We start from the raw sequence: 16797 nt of genomic DNA on the forward strand, positions 1-16797 counted from the left end.
TCCAGCCTGCCTTTTGTAACTACTCCATTCCCTATGTACATGCGCCCTACCTATCACCACCCATTACCCTGCCAATTTGACCCAGGAGTCTGGGCACCGGCTGTTGTAACGCCGCCCCTGGGCAGCTTCACAGCCTCATTTGCATACGGATTAAAAGTGTTTTTCTGCACAACGATGCCAGCAAGGAACTAACGGTAAGCACAGTTTTAATAGGGGGGGTTCCGTGGACATAACACTGTGATTAGGTTAATAGGGTGAATCTGCATGAAAGACTCCCTTTAACAATAATCAGTTAGAGCTTTGCTAAGAAACATCTTTTTTTCGTTTTCAATTTTTGCCTTCCTGGAGCCACAACTTTTTTATTTTTCTGTTCACATAGACATATGGGATCTTAATTTTTGCAGGGAAAGTTGTTCTTTCTAATGGCATCCTTTTATATAGCATATGATGTAATGGGAACCTGAAAAAATGTGGTGGAATTGGGAAAAAAATAAAATTCTCCCTCAGTTTTATGAATGTTTATTACGGTGTACTGAATCAGTACGTTTACAATAGCTCATTTTTATAGTTTTTCTTGGTAATAATGCTTAAACAAATAAAAACTAAAAAAAACATGTTTTTTCTTTGCATCACCATATTGTGACCATTATAACTTTTTCCTCTTTATGTCTGTTGGGTTGTGTGGGGATCATTTTTGATGGGGTACCTGAAGTTTTTTAATAACATCTTGAGGTGTGTATGACTTTTTGATCACTTTTTCTTCAGGGAGGTGAAGCAATGATAAAATGGCAAATTAGCCATTTTGATTATTTTTTCATTACGGCATTCGCTGTATGGAATAAATATGCTTATATTTCAATACTTTGGGCATATGAATACATTGGACACATTTATTATTTATTTATTTTATGCACTTGATAGCACAACTATATTCCGCAGTACTTTACAGACATTAGCATCAAGCTGTCCTCAATGGGGCTTACAATCCAAGTTCTCTATCAGTATGTTTTTGGAGTGTGGGAGGAAACCCTCACAAACACGGGGAGAACATACAAACTCCATGCAGATGTTGTCCATGGTCAAATTCGAACGTAGGACCCCAGCCCTGCAAGGCAACAGTGCAAACTATTGATCCACCGTGCTGCCCACATCTCTTGTACTCTATGCGCTTGAAAGTCAAACCTATATTGGCTATGAGCTGTCATAAACTATAGTAAAGTTGCCATGCCAGTGGCCATGAGTGTGGCATGAAATTTCAAAAAGTTGCAATTTTTGTGCAATTGGTATAGGCATAAAAATTAAGACTTTTATGTCACTTTTATAGTGCCCAAACGTAGATAAATTCCACTCTGTACTGTAGCCTTGTTGTCCATCAATAGGACCTCAGTTGGACAGCAGCTTTTAAAATGGAACCTGAACAATCTGCAACAACAAAGCCACTTTTTTATTTTTTAACTTTTGCAAATAAGCTAATCATTTAACAAAAAATAACATATTCACAAATTAAAATGTCATATTGGTGTTTTGTAACATATTACTAGAAGGCATTAATATTACTAGAGATATTAGTTACCTTTTGTGCTGCCGTTATTACTGCTGTTTCCAAAACATCTATATTTCTGTTCATAAGAGCCAAAGCTTCCTCCTTTGTTACAGGTGCCTGACTTGGGTCTGGAAAAAAAGGAACATGTTCATAGACCGCTGCAACAAACGTATCCAGGGAATAAGTGAACCTTATGCTGAAGGTTACACATATCAAAATGCTGGGTAAGATCATGGTGCAGTGAAACCTGTCAGTTACAACAGTATTTCAAGTGCAGTGCTCCGATCTCTATATACGCTACCGAAATGCAATGTAGGAAAACCTTAAACAGACTATTAAACAGTGTTGTGCAATGTAAGCTGTAATCCAACAGTAACTTGTTCTGTAAATACTGTGCGTTGTGAAATTATAAAAAAAAAAACTGGAAAATCAGGTATTACCACTAACGATTTCCCAACAGATGGATTAAAGAGTCATTCCAGTGAAAACAAGTAATCAACTGCATGTGGTTCATGATAGACATGGAGGCCACTGTGCAGTAATATTAACATACTATACTTTTCATACTATACATTATATACATTTATCCTGGATAGCTTTTCCTACGTGTGCACACCTACTATGAAATATCTGAAGTCACTGATGACCCATAGGCATTACTAGACAAGGAGGGGAGGGCTGGCACCAAACCTCTGGGTTAATGCAGCTGTAACAAATGTGTTGTGTTGATTATGTGCCAAATATCTGAGTCTCCTGACTCTCGTCCAATAGCAGATGTCGAGTGAGATAAGGATCAGACAGTTCAAGTTCAAAATGCCTGATCATTTTGTTCTCTGGAGATGAGATACCACCAGAGGTGTCTGGCAGAGGCTTATTCCATGCTCTTTACGGAGAACAAATTCAAGCTCTTTCAAACCTAGTGTGCAAGTGTATGGGGTGGTCAGGAAAGATAGCGGTTGGCTAATGTGTACGGCCTGCCTAAGATTGATAATGACTTGGCTAGTTATATGACTGCCTGAAGTTATCAGACACAAAGGGAGCAATGACTTTCATAAGTCACAAACACAACAGGACACAGCACAGATTAAAGGGGTTGATCAGGATTTTTTTTTTGGTTGCTTTTATTAGGGACGACCTGGACAGTGGGCATTAGTCCTGTCCTGTCGGTAATTGGATTTTTAGACATCAATCATGATCCTAGCCTTAGTTTCCACCCTTATATCTATTACATGCATTTATATAGTTACATAGTTCTGATTGGTTGTAATAAATCAGATGCACCTATCCTGGTGTAGTAATCTGGAAAACTCTGTAGGATGGTGGTGGGAGGGACCTTTTCAACAAGATCAAAGGACATGCTCCAGCGGTGCCCTCATGGTGGACCCCTGGAAATCCAGTTACCAGTAGGACTAATTCCCACTTTTCCTCAGTTCTTGCTCTTTGGCTGCTTTTAATCTCAGCTCCATTAAGACAAAGCTGTGATCTCTGACTAAAGTTAGCTACAGTGCCCACAGTAACTCTGATGTGGTCTGAATTATACCTTATGTCACAGCACTATAATAACAAACGCCAGCTTCTGCTCGTATCTCCAGGGCACGGATGGTGCTGGACTGCACTCCCACAGCGATAAATGTAAGCGATTTCCAGCCACCGGTATTGGTAAAGTCCATTCAATTTTATTTTTTCTCAATTAAAAGCCGTTACAAAAGGTAAATACAAAACAGGCCTCACATCTCTGACGCGTTTCGGGTACACACTTGTAGCACCTTTAATCATACAGTCACTAGATGACTGCACCAGTCAGGTTTTATGGTGGAAAGGAGGAAGACGACACACCCAGTGGGTGTAATTGGCATAGAGGAATACTAGCCACTTCCAAATTAACCCCTTGACCGCCAGAGAAAACTAGACTGTGTGTGAACAGGACCTTAAAACGACATTGCCAAATGAACAGAAAATACAACAAAACATTTCCTTACATAAAATTTTTAACTTTGTGCACTGTCACAACAATACACATGACAATCTTCAAACATAGATTAATAATGTAAGATTAGATCTTGTTTTCTATTCAATCAATGGGGGACACATGATTTAAGCTTGAATATCCAAAAAGCCTCACGATTAAAAAGTTTTCTCTGTAGATCTCCACCCCTCTCATATAATCTTACTTTTTCAATACCCTGTACCATAATGTGACTCACATCCCCTCCATGATTATGTAAGACATGATGGGAGACTGCTTAGATATGGCGGAATGTGTTTGTGTTTTTATTGTCATCTTTGATTGCATCCGACAAATGCCATCTAATCCAAATTTTTAAGGGGCCAGATGTACAGTACACACCAAAAGTTTGGACACACCTTCTCATTCAAAGAGTTTTCTTTATTTTCATGACTATGAAAATTGTAGATTCACACTGAAGGCATCAAAACTATGAATTAACACATGTGGAATTAAATACATAACAAACAAGTGTGAAACAACTGAAAATATGTCATATTCTAGGTTCTTCAAAGTAGCCACCTTTTGCTTTGATTACTGCTTTGCACACTCTTGGCATTCTCTTGATGAGCTTCAAGAGGTAGTCCCCTGAAATGGTTTTCACTTCACAGGTGTGCCCTGTCAGGTTTAATAAGTGGGATTTCTTGCCTTATAAATGGGGTTGGGACCATCAATTGCGTTGAGGAGAAGTCAGGTGGATACACAGCTGATAGTCCTACTGAATAGACTGTTAGAATTTGTATTATGGCAAGAAAAAAGCAGCTAAGTAAATAAAAATGAGTCTTTTGATATGTGAATAACAGAGCAGCAGGTGCAGACATTGTGGCCACATTTATATGTACCTTTATGTTGTAACCAAGTTTTATTTTTGCCAGTGCTGTTATCTCTAAATAGACTGGGGGATAAAGTATTACCCAATGTCTTTGCTCGTCTCGCTACACACTGAATTCCCAAAACCTGGGTCCATTTGAAGAACTGACAGGTGTTTTTTCATAATTTGGCAAATTTTATTATATTGTGGACTATATGGGGTTGAAAACACCACTCCTGTGATTTCCCTTTGGGTGTGTCCACATCTCTGAGTAGTTCAGTTCTGTCTCTCTGACTAACCAGTTTTAAGGCTCTGTTCACATGTCACAACACTGGTTCAGGCTGTTGCTCTCTCCTTTTCTTTTCCTTCTTGGATTCGCTGTTGTGTATAAATACAAGTCTATTGGCAGGCTCATCAGGAAGTCAGTGCATGGAGAGAATATTTCCAATATAGCAAGTGAGAAAAAAGATCATTATCAAGAAAGTGACTCATATATGGAGGCAAATGAGCCCTAGATAACTTTTCAGAATAATCTGCTGTTCTGTATATGTGAGGAATAATACACTGCTCAAAAAAATAAAAGGGAACACAAAAATAACACATCCTAGATCTGAATTAATTAAATATTCTTCTGAAATATTTTGTTCTTTACATAGTTGAATGTGCAGACCACAAAATCACACACAAAAAAAATATGGAAATCACATTTTTTAACCCATGGAGGTCTGGATTTGGAGTCACACTCAAAATTAAAGTGGAAAAACACACTACAGGCTGATCCAACTTTGATGTAATGTCCTTAAAACAAGACAAAATGAGGCTCAGTAGTGTGTGTGGCCTCCATGTGCCTGTATGACCTCCCTACAACGCCTGTGCATGCTCCTGATGAGGTGGCGGACGGTCTCCAGAGGGATCTCCTCCCAGACCTGGACTAAAGCATCTGCCAACTCCTGGACAGTCTGTGGTGCAACGTGACGTTGGTGGATAGAGCGAGACGTGATGTCCCAGATGTGCTCAATTGGATTCAGGTCTGGGGAACGGGCGGGCCAGTCCATAGCATCAATGCCTTTGTCTTGCAGGAACTGCTGACACACTCCAGCCACATGAGGTCTAGCATTGTCTTGCATTAGGAGGAACCCAGGGCCAACCGCACCAGCATATGGTCTCACAAGGGGTCTGAGGATCTCATCTCGGTACCTAATGGCAGTCAGACTACCTCTGGCGAGCACATGGAGGGCTGTGCGACCCTCCAAAGAAATGCCACCCCACACCATTACTGACCCAATGCCAAACCGCTCATGCTGGAGGATGTTGCAGGCAGCAGAACGTTCTCCACGGCGTCTCCAGACCCTATCACGTCTGTCACATGTGCTCAGTGTGAACCTGCTTTCATCTGTGAAGAGCACAGGGCGCCAGTGGCGAATTTGCCAATCTTGGTGTTTTCTGGCAAATGCCAAACGTCCTGCACGGTGTTGGGCTGTAAGCACAACCCCCACCTGTGGACGTCGGGCCCTCATGGAGTCTGTTTCTGACGGTTTGAGCAGACACATGCACATTTGTGGCCTGCTGGAGGTCATTTTGCAGGGCTCTGGCAGTGCTCCTCCTGTTCCTCCTTGCACAAAGGCTGAGGTAGCAGTCCTGCTGCTGGGTTGTTGCCCTCCTACGGTCTCCTCCACGTCTCCTGATGTACTGGCCTGTCTCCTGGTAGCGCCTCCATGCTCTGGACACTACGCTGACAGACACAGCAAACCTTCTTGCCACAGCTTGCATTGATGTGCCATCCTGGATAAGCTGCACTACCTGAGCCACTTGTGTGGGTTGTAGACTCCGTCTCATGCTACCACTAGAGTGAAAGCACCGCCAGCATTCAAAAGTGACCAAAACATCAGCCAGGAAGTATAGGAACTGAGAAGTGGTCAGGTCACCACCTGCAGAACCACTCCTTTATTGGGGGTTTCTTGCTAATTGCCTATAATTTCCACCTGTTGTCTATCCCATTTGCACAACAGCATGTGAAATTGATTGTCACTCAGTGTTGCTTCCTAAGTGGACAGTTTGATTTCACAGAAGTTTGATTGACTTGGAGTTACATTGTGTTGTTTAAGTGTTCCCTTTATTTTTTTGAGCAGTGTACATTAAAGGGGTATTCCCATCTTGCTACTTCATCCTCAATTGCTGCCAGCTATACTGTTCACTTCCTGGTTTTCTGCTTCTAAGGCTGGGCGGGCTTAGGCAGTTTGAGTGAAGGCCGGCCACGCCTCCTTATGACATCACACTGAGAACTCAGTCCTTGCGTGCTAGTTCATGTGAAGAGTATGACTCATCAGTCTGGCAGCCTGCAGTGTTTGTGAGGCCCCTGTATAGTAACACCTGGCTGTTCTGCACAGTTTTACACACAAAATCTCAGTCTGATCTTTTACAAACCCATTCTGTGCATCAAAAACTATAATTCCATATTATACATTAGCTCAAAAGCTTGACCAAACCCCACCCACCAGCACTGATGCAGATTTGTTTCCATTACAGCTGTACTCCAGTTGTGTATAAACCTTACACTAGGTTTCTTTATAGATGCATATACAGCTCAGCTACATGTGTCTTCTCCAGTCCCCTAGCATCACTTTGGCTGAATGGCTTCCTATACAGCCCTGCTACATCTTTATTCTACTCCCCCACTAGCACTGTGTCTGAAAAGCTTCATATACAGCTCTGCTACATCTGTCTGTTTATCTCTTCAACCAGCACTGTGTCAGAACAGCAGAGTATTCAGCTCTGCTACATCAGTTTCTCTCTTCCACCAGCATTGATACTGACCCGCCACATATACAGCTCTGCTACATCTGTCTATTCCCCTCTCGATTAGAACTGTGTCTGAACAGCAGCGTATTCAGCTCTGCTACATCAGTTTCTCTCTTCCACCAGCATTGATGCTGACCCGCCACATATACAGCTCTGCTATATGAGTTTTTCTCTTCCACCAGCATTGGTGCTGACCCGCCACATATACAGCTCTGCTACATCTGTCTATTCCCTTCCCCACTAGAACTATGGCTGAACAGCAGCATATTCAGCTCTGCTACATCCATCAGCCCCCATATGCCTCAAACAGCCCCCATAGTGCCTCCATCAGCCCCCATAGTGCCTCCATCAGCCCCCAATCGTTGATCAAATTGGTGGTGCATGTAAACAAAATACTCACCCCTTCTGAAGTTGTGTCCCGGTCCTCCGCTGGCTATCAAACGCTGTCCGGACGTCTCTTCCTCCCACGAACTGTTTGGGCGGCCGCGCATGCGCTAAACTATCTACCTTTGCGCTGCGTTGGAGCCGCGGCACGAAGGAAGATTAGTCAGCGCATGCGCGGCCGTCTGACGTGCTCACTCCCTGAATGGAAGAGACTGGAACCACTGGAACACCATGAGTGAGCTCTACGCAAGCGCGGCCCATGGATGCGGCCGGCGATCGGTGGCCATATCCATGGGCAGCGAATATAAACAATAGAATGTGATTTTTAGATTTTATAATAATAGGATTTTAAAAAGACTTTATATTTAGAGAAAGGCTCAATGGCGGGGCATAGAATTGAATCAAACAGGATGAACAAGATGGGAATACCCCTTTAAGACTTGTATCTTGCATGATCTTTTTCGTAAACGTCATCTGTAATTGTCAATTGTCCCTAAGCTCAGCTCCAACGTGAGCAGAGAATTGCTGTTATAATGTCTCTCATATACAGCACACACAGAGAAGTGGAGATCATGCTCCCCCATCTCTCTTTAGCACACCTTTAGAAGCAGCAGCAACATGGAGGTCTGTGAATCTGTGTAAACTGCTCCCTCTTCCTCCCCCACCCAAATTCTAGGGGCAGCAGCAGTAACCTGATCCTTAGTACAATAAAACATCTCTTCCTCTCTTAAAACAAATTTTACCTGTGAGTATTTAGTGCAGGAGAGAGGAAGAAGAAGAGTCTAATAAGTGGAGTAAGAGCACATTTTCTGTAATAAGACACATTACATAGTTTTTATTTTCACTTTCTTCTCTTCTATTAATTTATGCAAAGTAGTTTGCTGAATTGCCAGTGGCCATTTAAACATTGACAAAAGTGGAACAGTTCACATTATTTATTAAAAGTGAAATTGTGACAACATTACACAAAGTGAAATATATTCCCATCTAGATAGGAAATACAACTGGTAGAGGTAATCCTTTTATTATCAGTATTATTTGTTTTGAACAGCTATAATCACAAATTATTTTAAAGGCAAAACTCAGCTAACAGTATTAAAATGTTGCTAGGAATAAATACAGTACAATGCCATTCAGTTATAAAACATCCTACCACAGAAATGAAACAATCCCCGCAGCTCCAGTAGTGTAAACATAGTGGGTCATTTATCAAACTGGAGTAAAGTACAACTGGCTTAATTGCCCATAGCAACCAATCATATTCCACCTTTCATTTTGGGCAGCTCCTTTGGAAAATGAAATGAGGAATCTTATTGGTTGCTATGGGCAACTAAGCCAGTTCTACTTTACACCAGTTTGATAAACGACCCCCATAGTGTGTAGTTATCCTGCAGGGTAATGTCACTGATACATACTGGGGGAACTGGATGAATATGTGTTGGTGCATCTTGGTGCAAACCGTTAACTTAAAATCCAAAAATATTAGGTAATAGTTTCTCCCCTTGTAGCTAGAGCTTTGGTAGCCTAGTCAAGCAAACATGAGCATAGCAAACTATGGGCAAAGAAACTAAGGTGGGGTTAAAGTAAAGATCATTACTTTTAAAGGGGTGCAAAAGAAAAATGCAATATCCATTGTTGGGTTAATTTGGTGGCATCAACTTATTGCATTGATCACCAGTGATTCAGCTTAGCTTTATCTAAACATTACTAAGTTTGCCTATAAAAACTGTAAAATAGTATTCCCTCCATTATTTCTTTTGCAAACTACATGCAACAAATATATCCTGAGAATAAGATGTGGCTGCCCATTTCTTTGTGGTCTTAACTGGAGATGACCACCAGAATGTGAAGAAATGCTCAGCATACAGCTACTAAATGAATAGTTCTGTTCAGTGCCAGTGGTGGCTTATGATAGAGCTACGTAAAGACATTCTTACTGCAGGAGTCAAGTTGAAGATGAAATATTTATAGACAAAAACTAAAAGAAACAGCAGGATTGTGACATCAACCATCAACTTTGCACAGGGCCATCAATTAGATGAAGGCCAAACAACTGTTTGTGGCAGTTCCCACTATAGCGCTTTGACAAAGTTTGGGAAGCTGCATACTGTGCCTGAAATTCAGCTGAAAAAGATATTTGGGAGGAAGAGACACCTGGCAGTCAATTAGCATTGGTGAGGACACTCACTCCATATGGTCCCGCTTGTGACGGGCATCAAGAGCTCACACTCTCTCACAAATATCCTTCTAAATACAACTTGATCTGGATACTACTACTTTTAAGGCTGTGTTCACATCCCAACTTTGCCTTACATCTGTTGGCGTGTTTCCAATATATATCACTGAAAAAAAGCTATGACAAATAGCACCACAGTATACAGCCCTGACCAAAAGTTTTGAGACTGACACAAGCCATGAGCCACTTAGTTATCATTTTTCCTTTATGACAAGGTGCTCCATCATGCTGAAACAAGCAATGTTCATCACCAAATTGCTCCTGGATCGTTGGGAAAAATTGCTCTTGGAGAATGTTTTGTTACCATTCTTTATTCTTGGCAGTGTTCTAAGGCAAAATTTTGAGCGAACCAACTCCATAAGATGAGGGCATGACACAGTGAGGCGGAAGCTTTTGGAGGACGGTCTGGTGTGAATAAGGATGGCAAAGAAGCCACTTCTCTCAAGGAAAACATCAAGGACAGACTGACATTCTACAGGAATACAGAGATTAGACTGCAGAGGACTGTAGTGAAGTTATTTTCTCTGAATATGCCCCCTTCAGACTGTTTGGAACATCTGGAAAAAAGATTGTCTGGAGAAGAAAAGGTGAGAGCAGGAGTTCTGTGTCATGCCAACAGGAAAGCACAGTAAAGCATCCTAAGACCATTCATATGTGGGGTTGCTTCTCACCCGAGGGAGTGGGCTCACTCAAATGTTTGCCTAAGAACACTGTCATGACTAAAGAATGGTATCAAAACATCCTCCAAGAGCAACTCCTCCCAACAATCCTGGAGAAATCTGATAATGAACAATACCTTTTCAAGCATTATGCAGCACCATGTCACAAGGCAAAAGTTAAAACGGAGTGCCTCAGTGAAAAAAACCTTGAAATTTTGGGTCCATGACCAGGAAAATTCCCATATTTCAATCCCATTGAGAGCCTGTGTTTAATCCTCAAAAAGCAAGTGGACACACAAAAACAGATAGATTGTGATAAACTCCAAAGACTGAATATTCAAGAATTGGCCGTCATGAGTGAGGGTTTGGCCAAAAAGCTGATATCCAGCATGCCAGGGGGAATTACAAAAACTTTTGCAGAAACAATGTATTTGTCAATAAAAGTTAAAACATAAAAAAAGTATGTAATGTATGTACTTCATGACTGTAGGCATACAGTGGCATAGGTTGCCCCTTGACTCCGATTGTAAAATATGTATACACTGATCCCTCTGGGCAGAAAAGAGTAGCTGCCTTCTAAACAGTAAAATAAGGTACAGTATATTGACATATATCGTACCAGCACAACACAGGCCGAAAAGAAACGCTGAAGCCTTTTGGACACATTTGACGTATACGGTATATATTACACAAGCTTTTGCTCAAATGTAATGTTAACAGGCTAAAAATGAAATTAAATGTTAATTTGTTTCCTTTCTTGCATTACCGCTGAGGACTAGTTGATGTGGTCAGGTGTCGCACTGGAATATCATAATTTCTAAAATGTACAGTAAAGACCATCGGAGTACCACAGGGGCTGTAGCAGCAGAGAATTTAAAGGGAGTCTGTCACCAAAATTTGACGTTATACACAGCTTACATGGCTCTTTAGCATACCTATCCATGGTTCAAATGGTACCTTTGTCATTTTCTTCTGACTTTCATCAGCAGGAAAAATTCAGTTTAAAAGGCACTGTGGTTTTTATTTTAGGGCTTTTTGTCATGAACGACCCTTTTAATCATAATTTTATAAGAATCACATTTTGAAAATAATCTTTATAGGTTAACTATTGATGACCTATCCTCAGGATAGGTCATAAATATCTGATAAGTGGGGGTCCAACTTTTGGCACACCTATCAATCAGCTGTTGGAAGGGCTGATCTGACCTTCCTAGCCTGGACACTTCACGTCCATTGATCACATGTTCTTTCTGCACCTTGGTTTGATTCAACTGAATGGGATTGTGCTGCAATACCGAGCACAACAGCCATACAATGCTTTGGTTGATATACTATGAAGAGGCCGCAGCACTTGTAGGAGGGCATCACAGCCCCCTTCATACAGCCAATTGGCAGGGGCCGGGAGTTGGGCCTCCACCAACCTGATATTTATGACCTATCCTAAGTCCTGGTTAACCCGTTTAAATCAATAAGATGTCAAAAATATTGGCAGTTTATATATTAAATTAAATGCTAAACTGCATTTCAGAAAAACTCAAATAAAAGTATCAGCATTATAAAATGTCAGGTTGTGGTAGGTTTGGGTAGCTAGCATTAGAAGGAAGCACCTGGTAAAAGATGAGTTAATATGGGCGAAGCGATCAGCTCCCATCCATGTGATGATGAACTGGCTACCTGGAAATTACCATAATTGTTATGCACAACTGTAAGATATGACCTAACCGACAATTCAATCACTAGAATAGAAATTCTACAGGATGAAAGACTTGTATAAATACAAAAGTCATTAAAACAAAAACAAAATGTCAACATAAACTGTAAAAAATAAAATAAAAAATAAAGTAAAACAAAAGTTTTCACTTGGCGTTATTCTTCTGGTAGCAAAGGTTCCCTTTCTTGAACTGTGCTGTTAGTTTCCAATGAACTAGACCTGTAAAGAGAAAGCAATATTGCTGATACCAGTTGCATATTTACATTCATAGCATATCGCTATCATATGCCATAAATGTCAGATAGGTATAGGTCTCACCACTGGGACCTGCTCCAATCTCCAGAATGAGGCCCCCAAAGTGAAGGGAGAGCAGCCGCACATGTGCGGCCACCCTCCATTCACAGCTAAGGGAGTTGCGAAAATAGTTGAGCACTGGCTCGGTTATTTCCGGCAGTCCTATAGCAGTGAATGGAGAGATGACCTCTCTATTCACCGCTATGGGGTATTGAAAAATAGCCAAGCGTGCTCGGCTATTTGAAATTCCTGTAGCAGTGAATGAAGAAGATGCCGTGCATGTGTGGTGTGCTCTGCTTCACTTTGGGGGGCCCATTCTGGAGATAGGAGTGGGTTCCAGATATAGGTCCCATATCTATCTGACATATAGGGCATATCCTGGCAATATGCCATAAATGTTGAGATGGGATAACCCTTTTAAGTTGAGGATAAAGGAGGACTATACAGGCTGCTCCAAGTTTGTATGGCTGTACTGACCAAGTCTGCCGGTTTATGGTCTCCCAGTATACAGAGAAGAGGAGATAAGTGGTCGACACCTTTCCAGCAGCACTTAACTCCCGGGAAAGAAAATTATTATAATAGTAACAGTTTGGGGATGGCTGAGTTGGCTATACAGGGACCTGCCACCATTTATGCCCAGATTCAAAGAAGCTATCCACTGTTCTTAAACACAACACAAACCATAACAATCTGTCCTTAAAGGGACTGTTTTAGATTTATTTATTTGTTTAAATCCCACCCCCAGGCAGCAGGCCCTGTAAAGAGAAACAAACATACCTGCTCCCTTGCTCCCAGTGTCTCTGCACTGTACATCCAGCCCCATCTGTCAAGATTCGCATGCGCAGAGTCAGGTGTGCTTGCAGTCAATGACTGGCCTTAGCTTAGACGTATCCCCAAGCGGCACATAACCCAGCTGAGATGCGCTGCTTGGGGAAAGGTCACCGCTGAGGGCAGTTATTGGCTGCAGCCATAGAAGTGCCCCCGTTCATGTGGATGTTGACAGATAAGGACCAGAAGACAGACTGGGAGCCACATAGCTGTAGCCGAGCAGCGGGAGCAGGTAAGTATGGCTTCTCTGGTACCACTAGCTGGGGGTGGGATTTAAGAAAAAATTCCAAAAAGTATGTGAAGTGTAGAAAATTTGACATGTGAAAGTGATCACTGGAGTGGAGGGGGAGTGGGGTGGCAAACACTCCCCTGGGAGTGCACAGCAAAGAGGTGTATGGGCTTATAGAAAATCGATGGCCAATTCACCACTAACTCCTTGGGTAGAAAACCAATCAAAGGACCATGACATAAAGATTAGTGATTGTTTTCCGATGTTCCAGTGATCAGTGGGGTATTAGCACTTGGACCTCCACCAAAACAAAACTTCCACATGTCAACAGTTCTTTTGATATTTTAAACTCTAGAGCTCACTTGTTTTATGCAGAAGTTCCAGTAGACTGATATAAATCGATGTGCTCAGCAATGCAGAAGCCCTGAATGTGACATCACTGGTGATACTGTATAATAATTAATGTCACTTTCATCGTGTTTTCTGCAGAAAGTCTTTCTTTCCTGATTGTCAAACACACTTTTATTTGTGTTTTCTGATTTGGGGTGTCATGACACTAAACATCACCTATCCGATATTCAACATCAACATTTAGACACAATACTGTCATAGGACTGTAGTGACTACAAGTGTGTGCTGGCTATGAGGAAAGCAGACAGCAGTACATACAATAAACACTCCAGTGCTGACCTACAACTTTATGAGCGCTTTATTCCTTAAAGTTAACCTGTCACTATAAAATGCAATGCAATCTGTAGGCAGCATGTTAAAGAGCAGGAGGAACTGAGCTGATTGATATGTAGTTTTGTAGGAAAAGAGTCAGTAAAACCTGTAATTTATACATTTATATCTCTGCTATTTTTTATTTCATTGTTCACTGGGGAGTTGTTATCAGTGACTGATCGCTATCTACGTATACACACTTACACAGAGAATGCTATTAATCACTGATAACACCTCTCTGTGTACAACTATCAGTGACTGACAGTAATCTATGTATACACACTTACACAGAGATTGCTATCAATCACTAACACCTCCCCCGTGAACAGCTATCAGTGACTGACAGCTATATCTGTATACACGCTTACACAGAGAATACTATCAATCACTGATAACACCTCCACCATGTACAACTATCTCTGTATATACACTTACACAGCGAATGCTATCAATCACTGATAACACCTCCCCCATGAACAGCTGTCAGTGACTGACAGCTATCTTTGTATACACACTTACACAGAGAATACTATCAATCACTTATAACATCTCCCCCCTGTACATCAGTGACTGATGGCTATTTATGTATACACACATACAAAGAGAAGGCTATCAATCGCTGATAACACGTCCACCGTGTACAACTATCTCTGTATATACACTTACACATAGAATGCTATCAATCACTGATAACACCTTCCCCCTGTACAACTATCAGTGACTGATAGCTATCTCTGTATACATGCTTACACAGAGATAACACCTGATAACACCTCCCCTGTGTACAACTATCAGTGAATGACAGCTATCTCTGTATACACTTACACATAGAATGCTATCAATCACTGATAACACCTTCCCCCTGTACAACTATCAGTGACTGATAGCTATCTCTGTATACATGCTTACACAGAGATAACACCTGATAACACCTCCCCTGTGTACAACTATCAGTGAATGACTGCTATCTCTGTATATACACTTAAGGGCCCTTTACATGGGCTGAGAATCGCACAGATTATTGCTAACGAGCGTTCATAGTAACACTCTTTAGTGATGATCGGGCGGTGTAAATGTACATTCCCGGTGGAAACGCTCGTTCATCAGGTAATCCGATCATTGTGTGTGCGCAAAAATGTTCGTTTACCGGTAGCAGAAAATGCTGTGTAAACACAATCTCCTGCTGGCAAACAGGGGAAGAGAAATGGCATTAGTGAGCACTCCTCCGCATACTCTGGAGGAGATCGCTGCATGTAAATGCAGTGGTCTCCTCCACCAGCGATCAGCAGATTGGCGGAAAGGAACGCTTCCTTCCTAACGATAATATCGTCCCGTGTAAAGGGACCTTTACACATAGAATGCTATCAATCACTGATAACACCTTCCCGTGTACAGCGATCAGTGACTGACAGCTATTTCTGTATACACACTTAGGCTACTTTCACACAAGCGTTAAAGTTTACCGGTATTGAGATCCGTCATAGGGGCTCAATACCGGAAAAAAAAAAACGCTTCAATTTTGTCCCAATGCATTCTGAATGGAAAGCAATCCGTTCAGTATGCATCAGGATGTCTTCAGTTCAGTCCCTTTGGCTGTATTTGGCATGAGAAAATACCGCAGCATGCTGTGGTAGTTTCTCCGGCAAAAATTCTGGAACACTTGCCGGATTGCTGGATCCGACATAAATTTCCATTGAAATGTATTAATGCCAGATCCGTTTTTCCGGAACACTTGGTACCGGATCCGGCATTAATACATTTTAGACCTTGCGCAGACCTTTAAATCTGTGAAAAAGATAAAAAATACCTTATCCGTTTTTCCAGATGACACCGGAGAGATGGATCCGGTATTGCAATGCATTTGTCAGACGGATCCGCATCCTGATCTGGAAACAAATGATATCCATTTGCATACGGATTTCCGGATCCGGCAGGCAGTTCCGGCAACGGAACTGCCTGCTGGATTCTTCTAACGCTAGTGTGAAAGTACCCTTACACAGAGATTAGTATCAATCACCTCCCCTGTGAACAATTAAATCAGAAAGAGCAGACGTTCCTGCGACAGGTGGCAGAAGATCGGTGAGACTGGCAACACGTGGTTTGGTCTGACATGTTTTCCGTTTGGATCAAATGACGTCTGTTGTTTCTGGTGCTTGCCACACCTTCTTTCCCCATGTGTGGCTATTAGGGTCATTTAACCTTCTCTATTTATAGTCGCTTCTCCCACAACACTGTGCGGTTTAAAGCTTCTGTTTGGACCTTTGGATAGATTGTGGTTGGATCTCGGCTGAGTTCTTGGTGCTTCCATTGCTCCTTTGAAGTTAAGTATTTTCTTTCCCTTTTGTATTTTGTTTGGGTTCTGTGTGTTGCATTTCCCTATTGTTTGTATTAGGCCTGAAGGAGACTCCTGTTCGTCCTTCCTTTTGGAGGAACAGGTAGTCTGGTCCCTGCCATTAGTACCAGGGTCCTATAGGGCTTGATAGAACTCTAGGTATTCCTGCATATGAACTCGCCTACCTTTGGGGTCTGTTCATACTGGTAGTCAGTCAGGATTTTGGTTAGCATTTTCACTAGG

At 41.8% G+C, this 16797-nt stretch overlaps 2 protein-coding genes across 4 annotated transcripts in view; both read right to left on the reverse strand.

The window, feature by feature from the left end:
• LOC120998504 (pantetheinase-like) overlaps nucleotides 1-1864 on the reverse strand; it is an 89056-nt gene extending 87192 nt beyond the window's left edge. Inside the window, exon 1 of the mRNA XM_040429156.1 lies at nucleotides 1574-1864. Coding sequence (XP_040285090.1) covers nucleotides 1574-1777 — 204 coding nt within the window. The 5' untranslated portion in view covers nucleotides 1778-1864. The remainder of the gene's footprint in view (nucleotides 1-1573) is intronic.
• The window catches only part of LOC120998505 (MFS-type transporter SLC18B1-like), a 101287-nt gene that overhangs the window by 9824 nt on the left and 74666 nt on the right, over nucleotides 1-16797 (reverse strand). Inside the window, exons 13-14 of one of the 3 annotated variants that reach the window (XR_005778415.1) lie at nucleotides 12045-12367; nucleotides 9978-10335 (exon numbers count right to left, since the gene is read on the reverse strand). Coding sequence is in view for 1 of the 3 variants with exons in the window: in XM_040429157.1 (XP_040285091.1) it covers nucleotides 12304-12367 (64 nt within the window). In the remaining 2 variants the exon portion in view is untranslated. Of the gene's footprint in view, nucleotides 1-9977; nucleotides 10336-10462; nucleotides 12368-16797 lie in introns of those variants that run through there. The other 2 variants (XR_005778414.1, XM_040429157.1) reach the window with 2 other exon arrangements.

Source organism: Bufo bufo, chromosome 4, assembly GCF_905171765.1.
Source record: "Bufo bufo chromosome 4, aBufBuf1.1, whole genome shotgun sequence".
NCBI lineage: Eukaryota > Metazoa > Chordata > Amphibia > Anura > Bufonidae > Bufo > Bufo bufo.